At 48.3% G+C, this 26,478-nt stretch overlaps 1 protein-coding gene across 1 annotated transcript in view; it reads left to right on the plus strand.

Moving 5' to 3' along the window:
• Nlrc5 (NLR family CARD domain containing 5) overlaps nucleotides 1-26,478 on the plus strand; it is an 83,150-nt gene that overhangs the window by 10,071 nt on the left and 46,601 nt on the right. The window contains exons 2-13 of the mRNA XM_087900390.1: nucleotides 11,110-11,222; nucleotides 15,118-15,418; nucleotides 16,040-16,099; nucleotides 16,694-16,762; nucleotides 18,181-19,852; nucleotides 21,644-21,727; nucleotides 21,865-21,948; nucleotides 23,569-23,652; nucleotides 23,762-23,851; nucleotides 24,532-24,591; nucleotides 25,763-25,828; nucleotides 26,238-26,321. Coding sequence (XP_087756516.1) covers nucleotides 15,130-15,418; nucleotides 16,040-16,099; nucleotides 16,694-16,762; nucleotides 18,181-19,852; nucleotides 21,644-21,727; nucleotides 21,865-21,948; nucleotides 23,569-23,652; nucleotides 23,762-23,851; nucleotides 24,532-24,591; nucleotides 25,763-25,828; nucleotides 26,238-26,321 — 2,642 coding nt within the window. The 5' untranslated portion in view covers nucleotides 11,110-11,222; nucleotides 15,118-15,129. The remainder of the gene's footprint in view (nucleotides 1-11,109; nucleotides 11,223-15,117; nucleotides 15,419-16,039; nucleotides 16,100-16,693; nucleotides 16,763-18,180; nucleotides 19,853-21,643; nucleotides 21,728-21,864; nucleotides 21,949-23,568; nucleotides 23,653-23,761; nucleotides 23,852-24,531; nucleotides 24,592-25,762; nucleotides 25,829-26,237; nucleotides 26,322-26,478) is intronic.

Consider the following 26,478-nt stretch of genomic DNA (forward strand, 5'->3'; position numbering starts at 1 on the left):
TTTGTATCTTCACTGTGATGGGCAGGTCAGCGATCCTCTAGCTAAGGCCTCATCCAGGTGGTGTCCACCCAGTGAGCTTAGCAGGCTCATAAAGAAAAGAACTGTTCTCTTTTCAGTTCCTGTGTCCCATACCCTTATTAGTCAGGGAGAAACTTCTCGGCCAGGTGTCAGGGCCTCTGTGAAGCACTGCATTCAGAAGACTTAGTCCAGTCACCAGACTGGTCAGACCTCAAGTCAGAGCTGGGATCAGCAGCAACACCCACTCCATTTGGATTGCTTCTGGCTTTTTTTTAAAATTACTTCAGTCCCTGGTGAATAATACTTTTAAAAAAAAATAAAGTTAAAAGTGAGATGCTTCCCAGAACTTTGAGAAGTGGTGTTCTGGTTGTCGTATATGGTAGTCTTAGTATAGCATAGGGGTTAAAAAATAATTCTAGGAAATTGCACGCATCCTTGAAGGGGAGACTATGGGGAACAGCCTGATAGTTATTTCTGCAATTTATAGAACTTTCCAAACGATTGAGGCTATACTTGTGGCAGAAAGTAAAGTAAATCTGCTGAAACAATCCTTTAGTTAAGAGAAGATCATTGTGTTTCCATCTGGGCACAGCCCCAGGTTCATGGTTCATCCCAGGGCTTATGTGCTATTATTTATTTTTTTAATGATGCTAAAGATTGAACCTGGAGCTGGCTGGCATGCCTGCAGGTGTATACTATGTGTGCTTTTATATAGGATAGCTCTTTTGGTGGGGGGCATTCTAAAGATACAGTTGTGTCTGTCCGTAATCTATCACCTTCCCACCCAGAATGCCATAGCGTGGTAACAATCTTATCGTGGATGTCTAGCTCGCTCAAACTTGGCTGCAGGAATCTCCCTAGGCCAGAATCAGGTGCCCGTGTTTATTTGGACTACTGTGACAAGGCTCCATAGCCCGGGTGGCTTTATATGCCGCAAGAATGTATTTATCACTGTCCAAGAGGCTAAAGTCTATGGTTGCGATGCCAACATGGTGTGTTCCAGGAGTCCCTCCTCTGGGCTGCAGACTGCCCACGTATATTTTTTTTTGTATGCTTGTATTGCGGAAAGAGTATGGTAGAGCATGCTGGGCATTTCAATAAGGAACAAATCCTACTCCTCAGCACCTCCTTGTGAACTAATTGCCTCCCCCATATCCGCCCCAAACCACTGGGGCCTGAGGTTTCAACATACGACTTGGGGGATGACAGAAATGCTGTGTCTGTAGTCACGTGTGCTTTAGCCGTTTGGTACTGTCTTGCTTTCTGCCAAGGTGGGCGGTGGGGTCCAAGAATGGACGTGTGCCAAGACGTAAAAGTGAGCAAGCGATCCTGCAGGTAAACCTCACCTGAGAATTTCCTCCTCTTTCTCTCTCATCTGAACTGTCCCTTGCTCTGTGCCTAAACTCCCACACCAGGACTGGATTCTTCTGGTCAAGCCGCTTCCCCACCCTGGGAGCTAAGGAGGGGATTTCCAAATTCTAGTTTCGTTTTTGTTTGTGTATGGCATTCTGGGCCCTGTCTGCAGAATAGAACTTGACAGAGCCACCCTGTGGGGGCCTAAAGTGTGAAAGAAGAGAGACTAAGGCAGGCATCTCCCTGGGAGACACTTTCTGATGCCCATATGACCTTCCAGTCCCCAGGGCCTTTGGAGCCACACAGAAGGTTGGCATAACCAGGACTTGGATTGCTGGAGGGAGAGTGCTAGGTGTAGGGACAAGGAGCCAGTCTCGTCGCACCAGGCGTGCAGAACTGATGCCATCCTCTTCTGGCATAATGGTCCTGAGATGTGTCTGTGTAGCAGCCACCTGGGAACTTTCCACTGCTTGAACTCCACCCCTGAGACTGTGCTGACTTACAGCTTGCCCTGCCCCCATGTAATTCGAAGGTGCAAACAGACAAGTGTAGGTCTCTGGTCTGGAGGAACCAGGGAGATGGTGACAGCACCCAGACAAGTGTGGTGCCTCTCTGACCCCAGCCACTTCCTCTGCATGGTGGGCCCAAGAACCGGGGCTGAAACCTTAGCTCCCGGGCTCTCTGCTGTGCCAATCAGGCTGAAACCAGGACCCTGGGCCCAAAGGAAGGCTCATCTGGATTCCCTAGGGGCCTCAGTGGAGAGTCTGATCCCTGGGGAGGAAGTAGCTGGATGGCGTGTGCTGAGCTGGGAGCCCGATTCCCAGGGTTTCATTGGTGGAAATGGTAGATTGCAGCCCAGGCCTGGGGTGATACAGAGTCTCTTTTTAAATGGCAACAGCCATCCAGAGGGGCTGCGAGGTAAGAATGTAGCTCTGAGGCTCAAGCCCAAGGGGTTCCCTTCTTTGGTGATGGGGCTTCTATTCCCTTCTCAGTAAAGTACCATGATCATACGGGTTTTGTTTTTGTGTGTATATATGTCTGTGTGCGTGTGTGCGTGCGTGCGTGCGTGCGTGCGTGTGTGTGTGTGTGTGTGTGTGTGTGTGTGTGTGTTTGGTTGTTTGGTTTTGGTTTTATTCATATAGTGTATTACTATATAGTTCAGGTTATTCTTTCTCCCTCCCTCTCTTTCTCCCTCCTTTCCTCCCACGCCCTAAGGATTGAACCCAAGGCCTCGTGCATTCTAGACAAGCACTCAATAGCAGCTACACCTCCAGCCCTGTCTTCAAACTCATTTTTCTGCCTCGGGCTCCTTGCCTGGTTTGAGGTGACTTTTCTACAGGGAATTTTCTCACACCTACACCCTACCAAAGTGCATGGAGCGAAAGGTGTGTCTTACCTGCTCTCCTAACTTCTGTGGATAAAGGGAAAGAATTGCTGACACCCCCACCACCACCACCACCACACACACACAAGGCATCCTTCACCGTAGGGACCACGAAGGGGGGAAATGGTAGGTTGCAAACAGGCCTGGTGTCACTATTACAATAGCGCCTTCCCCTCTCAGGACCTCACTTTCCGACCTATGCACCTCACTGCCAGGTACTTCCAGCTCTCCGGTGTCCACCAGCATTGGCCACCCTTGGGGAAGGCGGAAACCCTGGGTTCTCTGTCTTGGCTCTCTGTGGGCTGAGCTTGATGCAAGGGGTTCTGAGGGGACTGGCTGGCCTCTGTGGTCTGAGTTCGTGTGACTTGTCTACCCAAACTTGAGCTACAAACCCCAGCAACACTTACTCTACTGAGGTACTTCTGTCCAAGGGACCGTAGCCGTGACTAGAGGTGGCTTTCTGGCCACCCCGGATCCACATTCATCCTGTTCCTAAGGTTAGCGTTTGGTTCCCTTTTATTTCTACCCTCCTCCTCACGGTCTATTCCAATGTCTTCTTTCCAGAGTCACCACAGGGTCAGAACTTCTCGTCTTGAGCCTCCTAGCTGGCCCTTAGCAGAAGGAAGGAAGGCAGAAACACCCTTAATCAAATGAGGACACAAGGTTCTGTGTTTCCCAACCCCGCAGCTCATGCACTCTTACACAAGCCTGGGACCTGGGGCAAGAGAGGAGCCAGTGAGACAGTTGCCAGCGGTCAGTGGTGCGCGCACGCACACACACACACACACACACACACACACACACACACACTCACATCCCCCCATTCCTTCTTCGAACCCAGCGCTGGGCTGGACACAGGGTGCTGCAGAGGAAATGACAGCAATGATAAGCAGCTAGTCTCACATAACAGGGTGTCAGACTGGGCAGACCTCGCAGCAGCCTGACCAAGGGCCTGGAATTGTGACCCAGTGATAGGCACCAATGCCCACGCCTGCCACATTCATGGTCCTGGCCTACTGACATTTGTATCTGTCTTCAGCTTAGCTGACGGTCTCACCTCACTGGGGAGGCCTGATGCCTTGCCCTCCCTTAACGAGACCCTTCACAGAAGCAGCGACTGGCAGGGATGTCCCCAAGCCTGTGTCTCCTGGCAGGGGACACCCTCACTCTATATCACGCACACCCCGATACAGAGCCAGGCTTTCTCACGAACCACTCTTTTGCCTAGCTTCTGTGATACCCCATCCTGTTTGCCTGACCTTTTAATAAACAACCCCATAAAGACTTGTCGTGGGCCCTGCTTCTAGGAATCTGACCTAGGACATCCCCAGTTTGCAGAATAAGACTCTGAGACTCCAGGAAGCTGAGTAACCCTTGGAGTCACACAGCTGGTGCCTACCATACAAAATTCCGGGCCAGTAACAAATGATCAAATTGTATACTGTAATATGTATAATCAAAATAGTAACTGAAAGGTTATTGTGATATTCATAAGAGATAGCAAATATCACCGTATGAGAAAAGGACACAGTCAAGTAGGCTGCCTTAAACATGAAGACCTGAAGTGATTCAGCCTTCCGAGAGCCAGGCGTGGACCCATGCCTTTGGTCTCAGCTAAGAAGGCTGAGGCAGGAGGATCTTGAGTGTGAGGATAGCCTGGCCTTTTTAGTGAGAATGCCTCAAACAAAACAAAACTAAACTAAATAAATAAAAGAAAAAGCAAAAGTTCAAGAAAATATCACACACAACTGTGTACTATATTAATTTAAAAATCTTGAGAAAATGAGAAAGTACTTAAAAGACAGAAATTGCTAGACGTTAATTAAAAATTAAAAATGAGTGGAAAACAACCAATACAATGAGAAACATTTTAAAAAGATATGCATGTGTAGTGTGTTGTGTGCATGTATTTGTGTCTTAGTGGTGCACACACATCCTGATAAGAGGGTGCCAAATCAACAGAAACTGGGTTTACAGGTTATTGCAAGCCACCTGAATGGGTGATGGGAATTGATTCTGGGTTCTCCGAAAGAGTAATCAGTGCTCTTAACTACTGAACCATCTCTCCAACCCTACAATGAAAACCATTTTAAAGTTATCAAGTTAGCTTTTGAAAGTGTGCTTATAATCCAGGTACTCAGGAGGCCAAGGCAAGAGCATCATGAGGCCAAAAAGATACTGTCTCAAAACAAACTCTAAAAAGATGACTTGGGCCGGGCAATGGTGGTGCACGTCTTTAATCCCAGCACTCGGGAGGCAGAGGCAGGCGGATCTCTGTGAGTTCGAGGCCAGCCTGGTCTACCGGAGCTAGTTCCGGTACAGACTCCAAAGCTACACAGGGAAACCCTATCTCCAAAAACAAAAACAAAAACAAACAAAATAGACAAACTTGTCATTTTTGAAAAGATTTTTTACTTGTTGGAGTCAGGCCGAATGGAAACTAGGTAGGGTGGCATAGATCATCAGGTGACAAATGGTGGTGCCGAGTTTAGGCAAAGGCCATGGAGAATGTCAGATTCTGGAATATCCTTGGATAATTAAGCCACGTGGGCTGTGAGGCTTGCTGCTTCCCTTACCTGAAGAAGGGAGCATGTTGGATTGGTTTAGAAGGGTGGGCATGAACATGGTCTGAGACCTGGAAATATTGAAACCCATAGAAGGCATCAAAATGAGTGTGAGGATTCTCCGTTCAGTTGCTGGCAGGACACCAAGGCGGATCTCACAGCTTAGCTGTTTGCATAGTGTTTCAATAAACACAGATGTGTGACTGTCTCTGTGGCGTGTTGGTTAGTGTCCTTTGAATATATGCATGGGAGTGGTATCACCTCCATGCTGGTTACCATGGTTGCTACATCACTCTACACTCCCACAGCAGGTAGTCAGCTTCCCTGTCCCTGTATGAATGGCTGTGTGTTTTGCTGATGATAGCCATTCTGACTAGGGCCAGACAGAATCTCAGTGTAGAAGTTTTTGTTTTTGTTTTTGTTTTTTAAAGATGTATTTATGTGCACCCTTTCTTTCTTTCTTTCTTTCTTTCTCTCTTTCTTTCTTTCTTTCTTTTTTTCCTGCATGTATGTTTCTCTAAGAGTTCTAGATCCTTTGGAACTGAAGTCACAGACAGTTGTGAGCTGCCATTTAGGTGCTGGGAATTGAACCCCGGTCCTCTGGAAGACCTACTGGTGTTCTTAATCACTGAGCCATGTCCAGTCCTCAGTGTAGGGTTTTGGTTTGATTTGTTTTTTGGGTATTTTTTTGGTTTTTTGGTTTTTGTCTTTTTGTTTTTGATTTTTGAAACTGGGTTACTCTGTGTGGCCCTGGCTGTCCTGGAACTCACTCTGTAGAGTAGGCTGGCCTCTAACTCTGAGAGATCCACCTGCCTCTGCCTCTGCCTCTGCTTGGATTAAAGGTGTGTGCCACCTGGCTTCAGTGTATTTTTTTTAATTGAGAAATGCACCTTTATTGCTGTGCAGACTCTCAGGCAACAAACACATTCATTATGGGAGCAAGAAAGAAATCAGGAGACCCAGGCTATCTGCCTCTGTTTTTCTTGCAATACAGTGTCAGTCATAAACACACAGCACAGATAATGACCTTCCAAGGCACTTTGGGACATAGCATTTTTAATTGTTTTTACTGAGCTATGTATTTTTCTCCACTTCCCTCCCTTCCTCCCCACCTTCTACCCTTTCCCCTGATCCCCACACTCCTAATTTACTTAGGAGATCTTGCCTTTTTCTACTTCCCATGTAGATTAGATCCATGTATGTCTTACTTAGAGTCCTCTTTATTGTCTAGGTTCTCTGGGATTGTGAATTGTAGGCTTCTTTTTCTTTGCTTTATGTCTAAAAGCCACTTATGAGTGAGTATATATTTGCTTTTCTGAGTCTGGGTTACCTCACTCGATATGATTGTTTTCTAGATCCATTCATTTGCCTGCAAATTTTAAGATGTCATGATTTTTTTTTCCTCTATGTAGTGCTCCATTGTGTAAATGTACCACATCGTCTTTATCCATTCTTTGGTTGAGGGGCATTTAGGTTGTTTCCAGGTTCTGACTATGACAAACTATGCTGCTATGAACATAGTTGAGCACATGTCCTTGTGGCATGAATGAGCATCCTTTGGGTATATACCCAAAAGTGGTATTGCTGGGTCTTGAGGAAGGTTGTTTCCTAATTTTCCTTGTGTAGTTTCAATTAGCATTTCTATGCTGGTTAAGGATGTTGAACAGTTTTTTGTGTGCTTATTGGCCATCTGAACTTCATCTCTTGGTCAAAGTTCATGATAGACTCAAAATAAATTACCTTCATGAGAAATAAACAATTTTAAGTGGAATATTGAGAATTAAAAGAGGTAGCCCCAAAGGGTATTTGTGTGAAGCCCAGCAAATATTCACCATGCTGTTCATGCACACTTGCCAACCTCATTTCCAAAGAAAGTGTAGTGTCTTTTGTTTCTCTCTCTTTCACATACACGCACACACACGTTACAAGTAAAATAAAGTGTTTTCTTGATAGATTTGAATTATTTTTTAGTTTAAATATTCATTCCTAGTCAGTCCAAATTCTTATCTTCACCACTGCCTTCATATTTCCATTTTAGGATTTCCTTATTTAGCGGGCTTTCAGTTTTTATAAGCATCACCAAGCATTTCCTATGCTTACCGTCATTCCCTTCTTTATGCATCCTTTTGTTTCTGTTTGTTGTTTGTCTTTTGTCCTGGAACTCACTATGTAGACCAGGCTGTACTCGAACTCATAGAGATCCACATGCTTCTGCCTTGTGAGTGCTCGGATTAAAGGGGTCAGTCACCACTCCTGGCTGATCCTAGTCTTTTTTAAAGTTGATAATTATATGATTTTAAAGTCAAGATGTACATATTAAAATGTATATAATTTCAGGACTGACCATCTAGTATTGGATAACCAGTTGTGGGGTTCATCCCTAATTCTCCCTGTCATACTTAGGATTTTATTACTGTGAAGAGACACAAAGACCACAACAACTCTTATGAAGAAGTTGGGATTGGTTTACAATTCAGAGGTTTAGGCCATTAGCATCATGGCAGGAAGCATGATGGCATATGAGCAGACATGGTGCTGGAGAGGTAGCTGGGAGTTCTACATCTGGATCCATAGGCAGCAGGAAGAAAGAGTGACAGTGGGCCTGGCTTGAGCATTTGAAACCTTAAAGCCCACCCCCAGTGACACACTTCCTCAAACAAGGCCACACCTCCTCCAACAAGGCCCTGCCCTCTAATAATGCTACTCCCTATGAGCCTATGGAGGCATTTCCATTCAAACCACCATACTCCACTCTCAGAATTTCTTCATTGCCCACAGGTCTTTGTCTATGTCCCTGTGAGATTCCCTGCTTCCATGCTTGCATGTCTGTTGGTGCTGTAACTTGTTCAGGTCTTGTTTAGCAGTCGAGGTATCATGGGTCATTTCCCTGTCATTTCTAGGAGACACGGTCTCTTCCAGTCTTTCCTCCCTTCTTAGTCACTGCTCTGTTGCTGTGAGGACACACTGTAACCAAGGCAACTCTTACAAAGAAAAACATTTAATTGGAGGCTTGTTTACAGTTCTAGAGGGTTAGTCCATGGTCATCATGATGGGAAGTGGGTCAGCATGCCACTGTAGCTGGAATTGAAAGTTTATGTCCTGATCTACCTGGGTGGGGTGCTGGGGTTGGCATAGGCTTTTGAAACCTCAAAGCCCACCCCCACTGTCACACACACTCCAACAACAATGCTCCTTGCAATCCTTTTCAAACCAACTGGGAACCAAACATTCAAGCTCTTCTCATTCAAACTACCACAGCCTTCTTCTTAGTCACACACACACACACACACACACACACACACGTGTATCTCACAGTGACAGAGCTACAAAGCATATGCTAAGTGGAAGCCACTTAGAATTATATCCTTGACCTCCAGCCGAGCACATGTGTAGGTAGTCAGGTGTGAACCAAAGTACATAAAGGTGAAGCTGGGGATTGTGAGGGGCTGCCAGGCTTTTATGACAGCCTCCAAAAAGAAAAAGAAACCCAGACTCACCCATCAACGGAGGACAGGCAAGTTTATTTCTCAGCCATTCACTCAGCACTAACCCCTGGGGTCTACGACCGTGTGACTGCAGGGTGGGGGGAGTGTGGTAATTTATATGTAATAATAATTTACAGAGCTTTTTCGTGGAGCTCTTTTAATAGCCCTCTATTCACAAATATAAAACATACATGTGTTTGTTTTCCCCTAAATACTGTCATTGCTTGTCCTTGGCCATATTCTCGGTGTAGCTCAAGGGGATCTGATACCCTCTTCTGACATCTAAGAGCACCCCACGTGCATGTACATGCACACATACACACATACACACACACACACACACACACACACACACACACACCCCACATACATGTAAATAAAAAGCAAAATAAATTTTTAATAGTTGTCCTTTAATTGGCTGTGGTGGCATGTAGTGATGAGGCAAGCAGGCCTGCTTTTGTCCCACCTGGCTCCTGCATGGCTAGCTTTTCACCCGAAATAACAACACACAAATTATATTCATTTAAACACTGCCTGGCCCATTAGCTCTAGCCTCTTAGTGGCTAACTCTCACATCTTGATTAACCCATTTCTATTAATGTGTGTAGCACCACGAGGTGGTGGCTTACCAGGAAGATTCTAACCTATGTCCATCTTGGGCTGGAGCTTCATGGTGTCTGCCTGCCTCTGCTTTCTTTCTCCCACAATTCTGTTCTGTCTTCCCCACCTACCTATGCTCTGACCTATCAGGCCAAGCAGTTTTCTTTATTAATTAACCAATGAAAGCAACAGATAGATAGACGACCCTCCTACATCAGTGGCAAAATACCATTGATTAGCGAGTCTTGAGTGAACATGAAGCTCATTTGGACTCTATTCCATTCCTTTGGTCAATTTTTTTTCTATTTTTAACCCAAGTGCCTTACAGTGGCGGCCACTATAGAAGATGCTTTACTATGTTCAGAAGCTTTCTCCACAGAACTGCCTGCCTATCCCTGAAATGATCTTTTGATAAAATTGTCTTTATTTTTTCTGTCTTGTGTGTTCCTGTGCATTGACCCCGGGTCTTGTGTTTGCTAAATACATGCGTGCGTGCTGTACACTGAACTGCCGCCTGAGCCCTTAACTGTCCAGCTCTAACTGAAAATGCCTGGTGCTGTTATATTTACATCCTATAGCCACACATCTGTTTGTTTGTTTGTTTTTTATCCAAATGGCTCTTCTTGCCATCTCATCAAGGACTCTGGGGTGTCCTGATGGAACTTTTCAAGAAGCATTGCGTTCTGCCTGATCTCACTGTAGAGATTTTTTTTCCCCTTCTACTTTCTGTGGTTACAGGCAGGTGTGTCTTAGACTGTCTATGATTGTAACAGAATATCACAGTCTGGGTCTCAGCTGTTGCTCACACTCTCAGAAGCTGGAAAGACCCAGATCTGAGAGCCAGCACATCTGTTGTCTGGCAATGGCTCCCAGCCACTTGCTGTGTTTCCATGGGGGAGAAAGGGACAGTGGCTTCCTGATTCTTCTTATAGGGACACTTGAAGCTCCCCCTCACAGCATTGGTGCATCTCAGTAGCCCCATTTCTGAGTCTGATCGCTGGTGTTTTGATAGCACCATGTGCACTGGGGAGAACATTAACTTGGTACACAGCAAGATGTACTAACATGCTCAGGCTTCACCGCCTGCTCTTCTTTTAAACAGAATTTATGCAGCCCAGGCTGATCTTGAACTCACTCTGTAACTGAGGATAGTCTTAACCCCTGGCCCTTCTGTGTTCACCTTGCAAGTACTAGATTACACACGCCCGTGCATCACCATGCCTAGCACTTTCTGATGATTGAAAATGGGAACGTAAAACTTTAAAGTGATGAGAAAGTGAGACAGTGCTGACCTCCTGGGGACTTTGTGAGAGAGGGCGAGGCTGGCGATTGTGGTGAGGATTATTCCACTGTTGTGCAAATCAATGAGCTGGATCCAGCTGTGGAATCGTTATGACACCCAGGCTCTGAGTTTAGGAGGACGTGTGTGTGTGTGTGTGTGTGTGTGTGTGTGTGTGGTGTGTGTATACATCCTCTGTTCCTGGTCCTGTAGGATGGCACCAGGATGGCTGTGCCAACTCTAGCGACATATAGAACTTGGTTGGGAAGAACTCAATTGGTTTGTGAGGGTGGAGGACTTCTGTGGACCGTGTCCTCAGAGATATCTCTCAGGCAGGGGCAGGGGCGGGAACCAGAGTTCTTGACACAGCAGTGTTCCTCTCAGCTCTGGAAGAGGAGGAGAGCATCATGTCTTCTCTCTCTTCAGCACCTGCACTATGGAAATAAGATACAAACTGAAGGGCTTAAGACAAGACCCAGACACTACATAAAGCCTCTGCGTGGGAACACTGGAACATCTATCATGATCCAAGAAGCCAGGTAGGTGTTTTTTCTCTTCTCTCTTTTCCTTTCTCCTCCTGGCCATTCCTTCTCATCCCTTCTATGGTCACGACTGTCAACCCCCACACCCCTGTGTCACCAGTCAGCTGTACCCTTTTGCTGCCGTGCATGGTAACCAAGAACGGGCTACAAGTCCTAATGGTGTGGGCAGTCCAGACTCTAGAGTGCCAAAGATCTCTGGGCAGGTCTGACAGACATAGCACTTATAGCTCCAAGCCCCGAAAGCTAGAGCATTAGAAGCCAGAGACTTAGAATTCTATGTATTCGGAGTAGAGGCTTTGACTGCCGGGTACTAGGCAGGATCTGATGAGCTGTTCTTGCACTGATGAGGGCACCTACTAAGCAATCAGAAATTTGGCTGTGTTTGTAAAGCATACCACAAGGAGGAGAGGTTAGCTAGTCTTAATGGGAGGTCACTGTAGGGGCGCTGTCTCTAATATCCAGGAGGAAACTGTGGTCCATGTTTTCACCCTGTTCATACTTCCATCGGGAGGGAAGGTCTGCCATTTCACAGGTCTCAGGTTGGGGCGCTTGCCATGTTCATGCCAATAATACACGTTCACCCAAGATTGCCTCCACTCCCCACAACAGGCAGCAAAGACACTAGCTCAAAGTCACACTGTGAGTGTGTCAGCCAGGTCCTGCTGCGGCAACAAATAGCTTACCCCAAAGCAGCGTTTCCCGCCCTGGCTTTCTGGCTGTTGTGAATGAAGGGGAGCTCTGGCCCACAGAATTGTCCTCTGGCCTGCACTCAGGTTAAAGGAGTAGCCATGATCTGAAAAGGCACAGCGGAGCAGAGACAGGGTGAGTCACCTACTGGCTCGGGAAACATCTGCACAAATGTGACCTATGTAATTTTTAACAGTTTACCGGACAAACAGAGCTTCACAGCCACACCCAAAGGCAAAGGGATGGTTCCTTATGATACCATCAAGGGCCCAGAAAGGGGGAAGCAGGGCGTCTGTAAATGTCCCCGAGGCCTACCACAGAGAATTAGTAGTAAACCGGGCCAGTAATCATCTCCTGGCTCTGGGCTGTGGATCTTTTTGCCAAAACCATGTCCCAGAGGTTGTTTCCCACAGAAGTCACAATGTCTCTTTTGGTGAGATGTGTCTTGTCAGCCAGCGGTGGTTAAAGAGTTTGGTGTCTTATCTCAAGAGGTGGGACACCTAGGGCAAGACAAAGGCCCCATGTCAGGCTGACCTGAGGACAAGGAACCGCCCACCATCACCTGTCCAGACCTCCTTTTCATCTTCTCCTACTGCCCTAGGCGATTCTTTCCCAAGCAGCGTGGTTGCCAGACAGCCTAGCCTAGAAAGGAAGCCATGCCCTTGTCCTCGGAATATCCTTTGGACAAAATCACACAAAGTTCTTGTCTCATGCTACCCAAGGCTCTAAGGCTTTGGAAGTTCACTGGCCTGGGAGCCAAAAAAAAAAAAACTTAGTTCTGATCCTGCCTCTGCCACGAACTTGGTATGTGACCTTGGGCACTTCCTTCTCTCTTCCTTGGCCTGAATCTCCTCTAGGGACAGTGGTCCCTGCCTAGGATCATGTATGTGAGCACATTATATGACTTGTAAGCTCTGGTGCAAGTCTTAGATGTCTGATGGAGGAGAGGAGCCTGGAAGGAGCCCCCACCGAGTAGCCAGGATATTCAATGAGTGTAGCAAGGCCAGCTCCCGGGTGGGCCTCCCACTCTTTCTAGGGTTAGAAGTGTTAGCTCTACAAATTGAAGATTAGCTAATCTATAATAATATACTCAGAGAATACCATGACTAACATAGTACATATTTTATTAGTGTTGATGAAGAAATATACCCCAAACAGTTTATACCAACATATAGACCACCATTTAATTAGCTCATCCTCCAACTGTTTGCTATTCATGCTGCTTCTGATTTTTAATTATTATAAATAATCATGCCATGACCATTTTATAATTTAAAAAGTTGTGTATCCATGATGGCTTCCTACTGCATATGGAATTACTAGATAGAAACCACAACTCATTATTTTAGGCTTCTGCTTTGTGAATGCCATTTGATGATGTGGGATTCCCCTTTGTAGGCTGTGAATACGGTTGGTTAATGAATAAAAAAAAAACTGGCTTAGCCTGATAGGGTAGAACAGAGCTAGGTGGGGAAAACTAAACTGAATGCAGGGAGAAGGAGAGCAGATTCAAAGAGAAGCTGTGTAGCCCCCGCCAGAGACAGACACTGGTTGGAATCTTGCCGGTAAGTCACAGACACATGGCGATACACAGATTACTAGAAATGGGTTAAATTAAGATATACAAGTTAGCCAATAAGAAGTTAGAGCTAATGGGCTGAGCAGTGTTTTAAATAATATAGTTTCTGTGTGGTTATTTTGGTTCTGGGCGGCCAGGACGAACAAGCAGCCTCCTTGCTACACTTTGCCATCTATGGGAACTCTTCCCGGCAGGCTCTTTGTAAGCTTCCATCTAGAGGTGGAGAATCGGGCTGGAGAGATGGTTCAGCAGTTAAGAGTTCTGCTGTTTTTTCAGAAGTCCCAGGGTTAGATCCCAACACCTACAGCAGGTAGCTAGGAACTACTTGTAATTCCAGGGAACCCAGTGACCTCTTCTGGCCTAAGCAGGTGCCACACATATATGGCATACAGTTACACAGACACATACGCATAAATAGAAATTAAAACTCCATCTTTGGAAAGAGAGAACTAGCTGAGAGAGAGAGAGAGAGAGACATAGATGGAGAGAGAGAGAGAGAGAGAGAGAGAGAGAGAGAGAGAGAGAGAGAAAGAAAGCAAGAGCAGATGGTTTGTAGTTGCTAAGACCTGGGTACACTTTACACAGAACTTCTTGAGTGACAGGAAGGATTTTGAACCACATAAAAATGTACTTCTCAGCCATATAATAGAGGGCTAAAGACATAGAGTCCAGGGAAGCTGAGCAACTTCACTCACACGTTCCTCAGCACTGACCCTGACCTCATTACCCAACAGGACTGCCCAAGGTCTAACCATCCTGTTAACATTCCAGCCACCAGGAAGAAGCAAAGAAAAGCAGATAACATTCCACTTGCACCCCACTGACCAACCCCATCCCCCATCATGTGGCTGTATCTAACTATTAGGGAGCCTGGGGGATCGAGTCTATTCTGGATAATCAGGGAACAGTTGGGAGTTACAGTTCTAAGAAAGAACAGGATTAGTGGGTGGCTAGACGTCTCTGTCGTGAGATGAACCCAGACTGAAAGCAGCACAGATGGTCCATGGAAACAGCATCCTCAGAGCCCGGTAACTGGTAAACTATTCTGCTTAGTGCGCGCTCGTGTGTGTGTGTGTTTACAGATGGGGGGGTACAGAAGCAGGCCTGTCTCTGAAGCTGATTGTGAGCAGACACATCAGGCTACTTCCTGTTGCTGTGATACAGTACACCAACGATAGCTGTTCAAGAGTACAGTCCATTAGTACTTGGGAGGTCAGGGCGGCAGGAGTGTGATGCCCAAGGGTAGAGTCCATTACACTGGGAGGTCAAACGGCAAGAGTGTGATGCCCAAGGGTACAGTCCATTACATTGGGAGGTCAGGGCAGCAGGAGTGTGATGCTGTTGGTCTTATCCACTGTCAGCAAGCAGAGTGATTAATGGCAGTGCTCGGTTCCCTCCTCGCCCTCTAGACAGACCAGGATCCCCTGCCCAGGGAATTGTTCCATCCACATCAAGATGGGGCCTCCTATATCAATTTATGTGGTGCAGATAATCTTCCATTTGTATGGCCAGAGGCCCATCTTCCCGATTGACAGTTAACAGAAATCACCACAGACCACGTACCCCAGCCTGCCTGCCCCCCACTCACCTACCCCCAAGCTCACCCGTTTCCCCTCATCTCCACAGGGCCAACTTCTGATGGACCCTGAGAGCCTCCATCTGGACACTGAGAACCTGTGGACCAGGCTTGTGAGTCTGCTGAGTAAAAACTCAGAATGGCTGAGTGCCAAGGTTAGGTTCTACCTCCCTACTGTGGACCTGGACTGCAGCAAGGCCCTTGACCCTGAGAGCATTCATGTTCTGCTCAGGAGGCTGTACACCCAGAACCTGGCCACCTGGGAGTCTTTCATCCATAGTCTGTGCATGGAGCTTGACGTACCTCTAGAGCTGGAGGTACCACTGCGGAGCATCTGGGGCCCAAAAGATGGTAAGGGTCCACACGGGAGGTGCAAATCTGTCAGCACAGCCCTGTGACATGCAGAGCTTCAGCCTCCCTGTCCCTGCCCCCACTGACCCATCTGGTCACACAGAGAGGACATAGAATAGCCATACATTCCAAGTGCCTGCAGTGACCAAGAGGCTTCCTTCTGCGGCGCAGTTAGAAGACCTCAGTGCCTACTAATAAACAGGGAGCTTGACTATCCCATTCAGTACCATCTTGAGGGACAAGGAGTCCTTGGATAGAAAGTGAGACCCCACCCATGAGCTCTATTAGTGTGGAGGTGGGGACACATACTCACATACACATGGACAGACAGCTCACACAAGCACGTGGACACATGCACACATATATGTGTGCAGACATGCATCCTCACTGAGATGCACACGTGTACATATACATGTACACTTCTGCATGTTGTTGCATGCAGAGTGCACCACCTGCTTTCCTGACAGATGACCGGGTGTCAGTTTTTAATCTATGGAACCTATGGCTGCTCCCAGAACAGATACCACTCAGAGCTATCTGGGCACCCTCTATCCTCTTGACACTGTATCCTCGGTCTCTATCCCGCATCCCCAGTGACTCCTGTTCTGCTCTGTTTTACAGAATTCTCTAATCAGTTAGGAGCTGGTGAGGACAGCCATCCTGAACCTCCGCTTCACCATGGTGAGATCTGGGGTTAGGGCTCTGGGTGCCAACTGATATGCTAAGTCTTCACCTTAAGCTAGTGGTAGCTAGTGACCACCATTTCTTCCGTGGCACATGGACCGAGCCCCACTTCCTCCCTCTCTGACTTTCAAGGCCTGCCCCACTGCATTTTAACAGGAATCTAATTTGGGTCCCCAGAAGAGACTCTGAGTGTGGCTAACCTCAGCCTTCTAGATCCCCTGTCAGGTGTCACCCAGAGAGCCTGCTCTCATGTCCCTGTCCCCTCGTGGAATTCTGGGAAGGCAGGTATCATGTCATGGTGTTGATGTGTATTCTCAAGGACCAGTTGCAGGCTCAAACAGGTAACTGAAAGATTCAGAGAGCCTGTCCCTTCCCTAGTGGACATGGTGCTTAGAATACCCCACTGTGGGCCTGCTTGCTTTATCCTGGCCCCGAGCCTGAAGCTTGCTGGTGAAGCCACGGAAATGGCCTTCTCATAATTCCCAGGTGTCCCATACTTCTCTTCCTGGGCCCACTTATGGAATAGAGCACCCCAAAGGTGCTGCCTGGGTTCCCCTTCTCTCCCCTATGCCCTCACTCCTCTCTTTCTAGGTGTCAAGCGCCCTTTTCAGAGCTGTGGGTCCTCGCCCCGCCGGAAGCACTGCAGGAAGCAGCAGCTAGGTGAGTTACAGGAGTAGGGACCCCTGCTTAAGACTGGGTTGCCCTGAGGTTGGTCACAGACAGGTTCTGGGCCTTGTCCCTGGCTGAAAAGCTTCTGAGGTCCAGGGGCTTGCTTTCCAAGCCTCCAGGAGAGAGATACTGAAGGTCCTGAATGAGCAGAGGAGGAGGCAGGACACCTCAAGGGCAGATTTATCACTTAGGCTCTTCCAGACTGTCCTCAAGGTTGAGGGAGCATCAGGTGGTAACCAGTGTAACCTCAGACATGGGCCTTCAGTGGCCATGTTGGGGAGTGAATGAGGATGGAGGTGATAAAGGTGCCTTGGCAAACCCCCAGATTGTAGCATGAAGGGACCAGCTTGTTGGGGTTTCTGTCCCGCCCGGTACCCCACAACCGGCAAGTCCCAAAGAAAATCACACACAGGACTCCATAAGATTATAAACTGATTGGCCCATTAGCTCAGGTTTCTTATTAGCTCTTATGACTTATATTAACCCATTATTCTGATCTATTTTAGCCATATGGCTTGGTACCTTTCTCAGCTGTCAGCTCACATGTTGCTTCTTCGGTGATCTGGGTAGGAATGGCGGAGGGAGCTTCCTGCTTCCCAGAATACTCCCGTTCTCTTTGCTCCACCTCTGCTTCTTGTCTGGTTTTCCTGCCTATACTTCCTGCCTGGCCAATCAGCATTTATTTAAAATATGATTTACAAAATACAGACAATTCTCCCGCACCACCAGATAGAAGCTCCTGGGAGACACAGAGTATTTAGGGTAGCCATGGGAAAGAGGAGAGGGGAAACTTTCTTCATCCTCTGCCATTAGTCCAGAATAATCCTTGGCCCAGTCCTCACGTGCATATATACTTCCCCAACTATGGGTATAACCAGAAAATTTATGTCTGTGCAAAACAGACCACTACTTCAGTCCTTTCTGGGACAGAGGTGGGGGCTGCATCTTCCCAATGACCCATGAAGGAAGAAAGTAACACTTGGCATAGCAGGAGCCCAGTTCCCACGGTCTGATTGACTGGTGCAAGGCCTGTCGTTTGTTGGTGCCCACTCTCAAGGGAAGGATGCAGTTGCCTTTGCCATCTTAGAGCTGGTCCCCATAGATGTTGCAAAGCAAGCAACCTCCCCAGTTTACTGAAAACGGCCTCACCTGTATTGCCCTGGAAGAGATTTGTGACCCAAGGGCCCATCCCCACCTCCCTGAGTAAGAGGCTTCGGAGCCCATGCTGCTGTGTAGCCCATTCCCTCTGGAGCTATGTGTGACCTAAGAACATTCATTGTGCACTTAATGATTGCCCCAGTGGCCCCATAACTGGCAACTAAAGACAATAGCAGCCTGATCATGGGGTCCCAGGACATATATCGGGTGTGAGAACTCCTGCCTTCATGTCACTGCTGTGTCCCTTGCAGAGCTGGCTGAGAAGTATCTGAAGCTCCTGAAGATCTCTGCCCAGCAGTACTATGGCAGTGAATGCCCAGGAGCAAGGCCTACGCATGCCTCTCCACAGGTGTACATCCCCCCAATTCTACAGGGGAGCCGGGCTCCAGCACCCTTGGACGTTCAGGAGGGAGCCACTAAAGGAGACCCCGAGGCCACCGACGACACTGATGTGAGCATCCAGGATCTCTTCCATTTCAAGGCCCCCAAGGGACCTCGAGTGACAGTCCTGCTGGGAAAGGCTGGAATGGGCAAGACCACGCTGGCACGACGGCTCTGCTGGAGGTGGGCTGCCGGTCAGCTGGACTGCTTCCGGGCTCTGTTCCTTTTTGAGTTCCGCCGGCTCAACACGATCACACATTCGCTGACACTGCCCCAGCTCCTTTTTGATCTGTACCTGAGCCCCGAGTCAGACCCCGATGCTGTTTTTCAGTACCTGGAGGAGAATGCCCATCAAGTCCTGCTGATCTTTGATGGGCTGGATGAGGCCCTCCATGCTAATGCTAGTTCCACGGGTGCTGACAATGCAGGCTCGGCCCTCGCCCTCTTCTCTGACCTCTGCAGTGGGACCCTCCTGCCAGGCTGCTGGGTGATGACCACCTCTCGTCCAGGGAAACTGCCTGCCTGTGTGCCCACAGAGGCCACCATGGTGTACATGTGGGGCTTCGATGGGCAGCGGGTAGAGAAGTATGTCAGCCACTTCTTCAGTGACCTGCTGTTACAGGAGTTGGCCCTGGCAGAAATGAGAACCAATGAGCGCCTCCGGGGAATGTGTGCAGTACCTGCCCTGTGCAGGGTCGCCTGCCTCTGCCTCAGCCGTCTACTTCCTGGAAGCCCTCCAGGGCAGTCTACGGCCCTCCTGCCCACCGTAACCCAGCTATTCGTGCAGATGGTGGAAACGTTTAGCCCCCATGGGACTCTGCCTGCCACATCCTTGTTGGGCCTTGGAAAGGTGGCCCTTAGTAGACTGGACATTGGGAAGGTCATTTTCTCTATGGAAAAAGACATTCCTCCTCCCGTGATGGCTTTTGGAGCTGCCCACAGCCTCCTGACCTCCTTCTTTATTCATACCAGTCTTGAGCACCAAGAAATAGGCTATGCCTTTGCCCACCTTAGCCTGCAAGAGTTCTTTGCCGCTCTGTATCTGATGGCCAGTAACACGGTAGACAAGGAAACGCTCACCTACCACGTCACACTCAATTCCCACTGGGTGCTGCGGACCAAAGCTAGGCTGGGCCTCTCCGACCACCTCCCTACCTTCCTGGCAGGCCTGGCATCCCACAACTGTCGTGCATTCCTTTGCCAACTGGCTCAACAAGAGGAAGCCTGGGTGAGCTCCAGGCAGGCTGCTGTTGTTCAGGTGCTGAGGAAGCTGGCTAGCCGAAAGCTGACGGGGCCAAAGATGCTAGAATTGTATCACTGTGTGGCTGAAACCCAGGAGCTGGAGCTGGCACAGTTCACTGCCCAAAACCTCCCCGTCCAGCTCTCCTTCCACAATCTCCCACTGACCCGTGCAGACCTGGCTGCACTGGCCAGTATTTTGGAGCACAGGGTTGCCCCCATTCACCTGGATTTTGATGGCTGCCCTCTGGAGCCCCATTGTCCAGAGGCTCTGGTAGGATGTGGGCAAGTTGAGAATCTCAGGTGAGTCAAATCAGAAGAGAGGCAAGGGAGGACCGGGGAGGGCACTGTGCTTTGGGAAAGCAGGAGGTCAATGAGTCTGCCAGAGAGACTGGATTCAAGTCTTGACCATCCGAAAAGCATGCTCCATCTTCATTTAGCGTGTAACATGGTGGGGCAATCGTGCACCTTGACCCAGCCCCGGAGTCCAGGTGCCTGTGGCTTCTTGACTCTCATGTCTTTCTGGCAGTCAGGGACTGGAGTGCTGGATCTGGGCTATGCTGCTCAAGGCTGCTTGACCTTGAACAGATATATATTACCTCCCTTGAGGGTGTTTGTCCACACGTGCAGTGAGTACACAAGTCAGACAGGCTTCTCAACCTGGCATCTGGTCCAGAACCAAGGCTCTGTTTCTAACCGTTAGAAAGAGCAAAGGTGTAGTTCCAGTGCACTCTCCAGATACAGCAGGGGAAGCCCTGCTGGAGTGTAGGTCTCTGTGATGGACAAGTCACAAGGAGATGGTTCAGGTTGGTAGTTTGCTCTGCCCCATGTGGTCATGCAGGGACCCCGGTCCTTCCTCCAGCATCCCTCAGACATCCTAACTGTAGGATCAGTACTGAACCATGGGTGTCCCTGTGCCTTGACTTGGAGGAAGGGAAAAGGTGACTTTAGGGGAATGTGTTTAAAGGTCACCGTGGAAGTGGAATACGTCCCTTCCGGTCATGTTTCATCGCTGAGAACCTAGCCACACAGCCACTCTAGGCTGCAAGGAAAGCTGGAAATGTCACTGCTGACTGGTGAACTGCTTCCAGCTAAAGCGCCATTTCTTGTTCTCCTCCTTCACATCAACACCAGGCTTCATTTACAAACATGTTATCAGTGTCAATAGGCTGAAAACACCTCACAGATTTTAGTACATATTATTAGCACTGTAACAAGGCAGTCCAACCTACTGAGTTACAGTTTTATCACTTAAAATCCTTTTTTAGACCAATTTGCGAAGTGAAGTTGTACCTCTGCTAAAGTCTCTGCCCATTTTGATCGTTAGCACTTTGTTGTTGCTTCTGGTTCTAAGGGAGTGTCTTTGAGTCTGGGGAGATAGCTCGGTGTCTGCGAGGGCTTGCTGTAAAAGCAACAGGACCTCAGTTCAAGTCCCCAGCGCTTATGTAAAAAGCAAGCATAGGCTCTCATGCCTGTAACAGTAGAGGTGAAGTAGAGGTGAAGGACAGAGACAGGTGGATCTCCCAGAGCTCACTGTCAGCCAGTTCAACCCAAGCTAGAGTGAGTTTCAGGACTAGTGGGAGACAAACAAATAAACAAACGGAAAAGTGATAAAGACCTCTGGCCACTACGTAAGCAATAAGCTTGCATGCATGCATGATCCTTGCTTGACATGATTTAAACTCTATATGACTGTATTTTTATGGATGACGGGATTTGGCAGATAAAGAAGCCAATGCTGGGGGTTGGAGAGATGGCTCAGAGGTTAAAAGTATTGCCTGCTCTTCCAAAGGTTCTGAGTTCAATTCCCAGCAACCACATGGTGGCTCACAGCCATCTGTAATGAGGTCTGATGCGCTCTTCTGGCCTTCAGGCATACATGCAGACAGAATATTGTATATATAATAAATAAATATTTAAAAAAAAAAAAGAAGCCAATGCTGTAAGCTGTACTTCTTGCTACCTCAGCAGCTACAATGATAACTCGTGCTACCATGATGTGATGCCCCATCTGTCCCCATGGACACTGCCAGTGTTGTACTGCCAGTTTCTAAGCCCTGCCCCGCACTGACTCGTTTTGCTTCTCTCCTGCAGTTTTAAAAGCAGAAAGTGTGGGGACGCCTTTGCAGAAGCCCTGGGCAGGAGCTTGCCTACTATGGGGAACCTGAAGATGCTAGGGTGAGCCAAGGCTTGCAAGCAAGATATGCGAAGAAGGATGTCTGGCACGCTTTTCCCTGCTTAGTCCTGCACAGACAGATTTCTGGCCAGCCCCCTTCTCCACCCCCATTCCTCTACCATCTTTGCTTGCCCTGTAGGTTAACAGGAAGTAAGATCACAGCCCAAGGCATCAGGCACCTGGTACAGGCTTTGCCCCTCTGTTTCCAGCTGGAGGAGGTCAGGTGAGTGGCCTTTTAGAGGGCCTTTTAAGGGCTCCTTTGCTTCTGGGAAGGAACACTTTCCGGCTCTTAGGACACCCCTGGGGCCTGCATATTCCATCCAGGATGACCAGAGAGCGAGAGCCATCAGTCTAAGAAGGAGGTGGGCCAGATCCGAAAGAATGCCTCTGAGATTCCAGCAGTGCACATATTTGGGACCACCTTGGAGGATCATGAGTTTTGGGCTCCCTCCCCTCATTCTGTGGCCCTAGGAAAAGGGATTACAGTATCTAGGCAGAAGGCAGGTACCGTGGGGAACACATAAATGCATACAACATACAACTTTACATTCTGTACTAGGATACACACTTGCACAAAAATACCATTCAGACTCAAGGGTGTGTTACATAGCTATTCACAGATGAGTACATGTTTGGCTCATGCAAGCACACTGAGATGCACACACACTGGATGGGCATATCTGCACAATATACCTCTAGCTTGTGTCTGGAATTGATTGTTTCAGACAAAGGTGGAACCGGGGACCCTCTGCTACAGTCTTTTTAAAAAATACTTTCTTTTAATTTTATTGTTTCTTTTTGAAACAATACATCATTTATCCCGTCCCTTTCCTCCCTCCAAGCCCTCCTATATACCCCTCCTTGATCTCTCTCAGATTCATGGCCTCTTTTCTCATTGTTATTGCTTGCATATACATAAATGTATATACATATATATTCCTAAATATAACACTCTCAGTCTGTAAATGTTGCTTGTTACTTGTATGTATGTTTCCAGGGCCAACCATTGGAAAACCAACTGGGAAGACTTATTTCTCCCACTCTTAGCATTCAGTTGCCTATAGTTCTTTGTGTAGGGTAGAGGTGTCACGGGCTTCCTCCCATCCACGTTAACCTGTCTGTTGGTGCTGTCTTTGTTAGGTTCATGCTTAGGCAGTCATGTTGGTGAAGTTGCATGAATATAGCTTTTAACATTGCTAGGAGACACAATCTCGGCAAAATCCTTGGTCTTCTACAGTCTTATATAGCTCCTTCCTGAAGTTCAGAAAGGTAACCCCTGAATCTAAACAGGATGGCCCAGGAAGAAGTAGAATACAACACTTAAAGACTGCAACACAAGCTGGCCAGTCTCTGCTGTTCCCTCTGGTGTGTGCCTTTGTTCAGTGGTCACTCTGGTTTGAATGAAGATTTAAACCATTGGTCTTATCAAAACTCTCTTTTTTGGTTATTGAGTGGCCTTAATCTTGGCTCTCATCACCTTTTTACTTATTTATTTATTTATAATGTCCCCTGTTGCTCTCAATCATTCTCATACCATTTATCCATCTGTCCCTCCAACTGTGATTCCAGGTAGAGGCAGTGAGGTTGGAGAGGTTGTCCTGGACTCTGGGGAGCTGTGACCAGAGCTGACACCAGAAGTAGAATCTTTAGTCCCCCAGAGAGACTTCAGTAGTCCTCTGGGATGTTGGCGAACTCAGGACTCAGGCACATTGTACACCTAAGACCTGCCAGCAGGTCATTGAATCATCTTACCTCACTTTATAAGATTGTCACCCACCACCTGGGGCTTCCTAGCGCCCATCCTTCCCCCCATCTGAGGGATTAGGTCTTGGTCTCCCTGCAGTTTGCTCGACAACCAGCTGAAGGACCCAGAGGTGCTGAGCCTTGTGCAGCTGCTCCCTTGCCTGCCAAAGCTCCAGAAACTTGAGTAAGTGATCTTTACCCTCAGCCAATCCCTTTTCCTGGGCCAAGTCACTCTCTCCTTTGTCGACCATGCCAAGGGCATCCAGCCCTGACATTTTGCCACAATTCTGCAGCCTGAGCAGAAACAGCATCTCCGTGTCAGCGCTGCTGTCCGCGGTGAAGGTGGCCATCACGTGTCCTCCTGTCAGAAAGCTGCAGGTCAGGTGAGCAAAAGGACAGGGACAGAGGGAGCGAGGGATGGGAAAGGAGGAGGTCCCTAGCTTACAAGATCCGTGTGTGCATGCCAGAATCAGCTTAATTCAGAGCATGGCTTGAGTCTGGTTATTTATTAATAGCAAATGAATAGAAAGTTGCATGGACGGATGGATGAACAACACTGCGGAGCCAAATGAATGAGCTCTATGTCGCTCTCCGTGGTACTGAAACAGTATTAACTCATTGGCTTACAGGTTAGACGTCAGGCTCCTTAATCTGAATACAAATGGAATTCTCATTTTTAAAAGCTCTCAGAGGACATGGTGATACACAGTGGCAATACCAGGACTCGGGAGGATTAGAAGTCCAAGGCTAGCCTCGATTACTAGTGAATTCAGGGCCAGCCTGGTTTATATGACACCTTGTCTTAAAAAAAAAAAAAAAAAAAGCAGAACCAAAGCAAAACTAAATAAAGACCCCTCCCACATCATCTTTCTGACCTTTCGAAAGCAGACTCACGGGTGGCAGGGGACTTAGAGCCTGTGCTAGGGCACTCTTTCCCATTCTCTTGTTTCTCTATGGGCCAGGAAATAAACTTTCCCTGGATGGTTGGGGCAGGGGTGGGTGACAGCTGGATAGTGGTGACGTCCGGTTCCTAGATATCATGGCTTTGTGTTTGACCCTCTAGGGAGTCCGACTTCATCTTCCTTCTGTCCCCGAAAACAGAGACAGCTGTGCAGCAATCAGAGTAAGTAGCTCATGGCCCCAGCTGGTCCTGAGAAGGGGTCCAGGCTGGGAAGGAGAGGGTGGGAATCTAGAGCGGAAGTGGGAAGACTCCCTACTGCCGTGTGAATTTTTGCTCAGGGCTGGCAAAGCAGGGCTCCCCCTTTCTCCCATGTGTCTGGAGTACATCTGACCCCTGGCTAGAGAGCATGCCCAGGGTCTCAGAGTGAGCCAGGCCTGTAGGGAGAAAGCGAAGAAACTGAAGCTGAAAAATTCTTCAGACTGAAAGATAAAGGAGAGGTTAGTGAGCCACACCTTAGGGCTGCCTGGGGAATGGGAGGACCAAATGTGTCTAACATGCTTCAGACACTGGCCCACCACCAGCGGTCAGATGCTGGCCCCCCACTGGACAGGTGAAGATATGGAAGGTTCTCCTTCTGAGCTAACATCCTCCCAAGTTCCCCAGTCTCCTCCCTTACTATCCCAGCTTCATTCTCCCCATCTGCACCATGACCCAGTTGGTACCAATGTCACTCCCTGCACTCCTCCAGATGTCTAAAGCTCTGACACCCAGCGTAGCCATTGCCAGCCACTGTGACAACGTAAATGAAATGACTTCAGTCTATCACATGTTCCACCCTTCCAGGGCTCAGGAGTGGCCACAGGTCACTCCCATGGCAGATGACACGGCAGGAGAACAGTTCTGTCATCATAAAAGGATTCTGTAGACATTTCAAATCTATAAGTTTATGGAAGTTGGCGTATGGTATAGCCCAAGATTCTCTGCAGTCCCTGGCATTCTCCTCTCCCTGTCTGAGAGTCTGGAAGGGGCTGTAGCTCCCCTGTGCCTGGACCTGCCTGCGGCAGTGCATGATCCCTGTCTTCTGAACCAAAGGCCGCATCAGAGGGATGCTATCTTGGTGACTTTAGGAAATAGAAACTGAAAAGTCTGATGGGTTGTGTGACTTGCCAAAACCTGCACAGCCACACATGGGAGAGACCACATTGGAATGAAGACCTCAATTGCTCCTGCTGCTCCTCCCAGTTGCACCTTGAATGCCTTCCACTCTGTCTTTGGGACTAACTCACCACGAGAGGTGCTGCAGGCTCTTCAGACCCTAGATGTCAAGCAAAGAGGTTCAGTTCATCAGGTCTGGCTCCCGAGCCCAAGCTAGTGTGTAATCTGTTCTTTTCAGAGCCTCAAACCTACAGGACAAAGACAACCTGAAGAAAGAAAGGCAGAGCCGAAGCCTGGAACTCAGGTACCTCAGCAGGGCCCGCTGCCCTCAGAAAATGATAGTGGAGGGATGGCGCTTTCCCAGGGGAGGGAGGACAGGCAGGGAGGGGCACAAGGAAAGCAGATGCAGTGACAAAGAAAGGGCATGCATATGTCAGCAAGAGCTCCAGCTGAATGGGCCCTTGCTATATGTGGGGTGCTGTGCTCAGAGGTAGCTGGTACTTTGTGGAAAGTCTTTTAGGAATCTCATGAATGACACGTATTACTCTAGTTTGGTAGAGGAAGAAACTGAGTCACAGACAGATGAAGTGCCTTGAATAAGATCACTCCTCTACCAGGGGTACGCAGACCCCGGGTCTGCACCCTCAGGTCTTGTCTGACTCATGACAGGAAGGACCAGCATTTTCCCCTGATCTCCTTTATTCCTATCCCAGGCTTCAGAGATGTCAGCTCAGGGTCCATGATGCAGAAACCCTTGTGGAGCTACTCCAGAAAGGCCCCTGCCTGGAGGAAGTGGAGTGAGTACCCTGGAAAGTGGGAGACCTGGGGCAGGAACTAGGGGAGCTGGGCAGAGCAGCCAAGGCTTCACCTTCATGTGGGGGGTGGTGGTGTAGCTGACTGACTCCTCAAGAGTCTGGGGACATTCCCTGTCAGAACACTTGTCAGAACACCTGT

The sequence above is a fragment of the Myodes glareolus genome, chromosome 22, assembly GCF_982192425.1.
Source record: "Myodes glareolus chromosome 22, mMyoGla1.1, whole genome shotgun sequence".
Lineage (NCBI taxonomy): Eukaryota > Metazoa > Chordata > Mammalia > Rodentia > Cricetidae > Myodes > Myodes glareolus.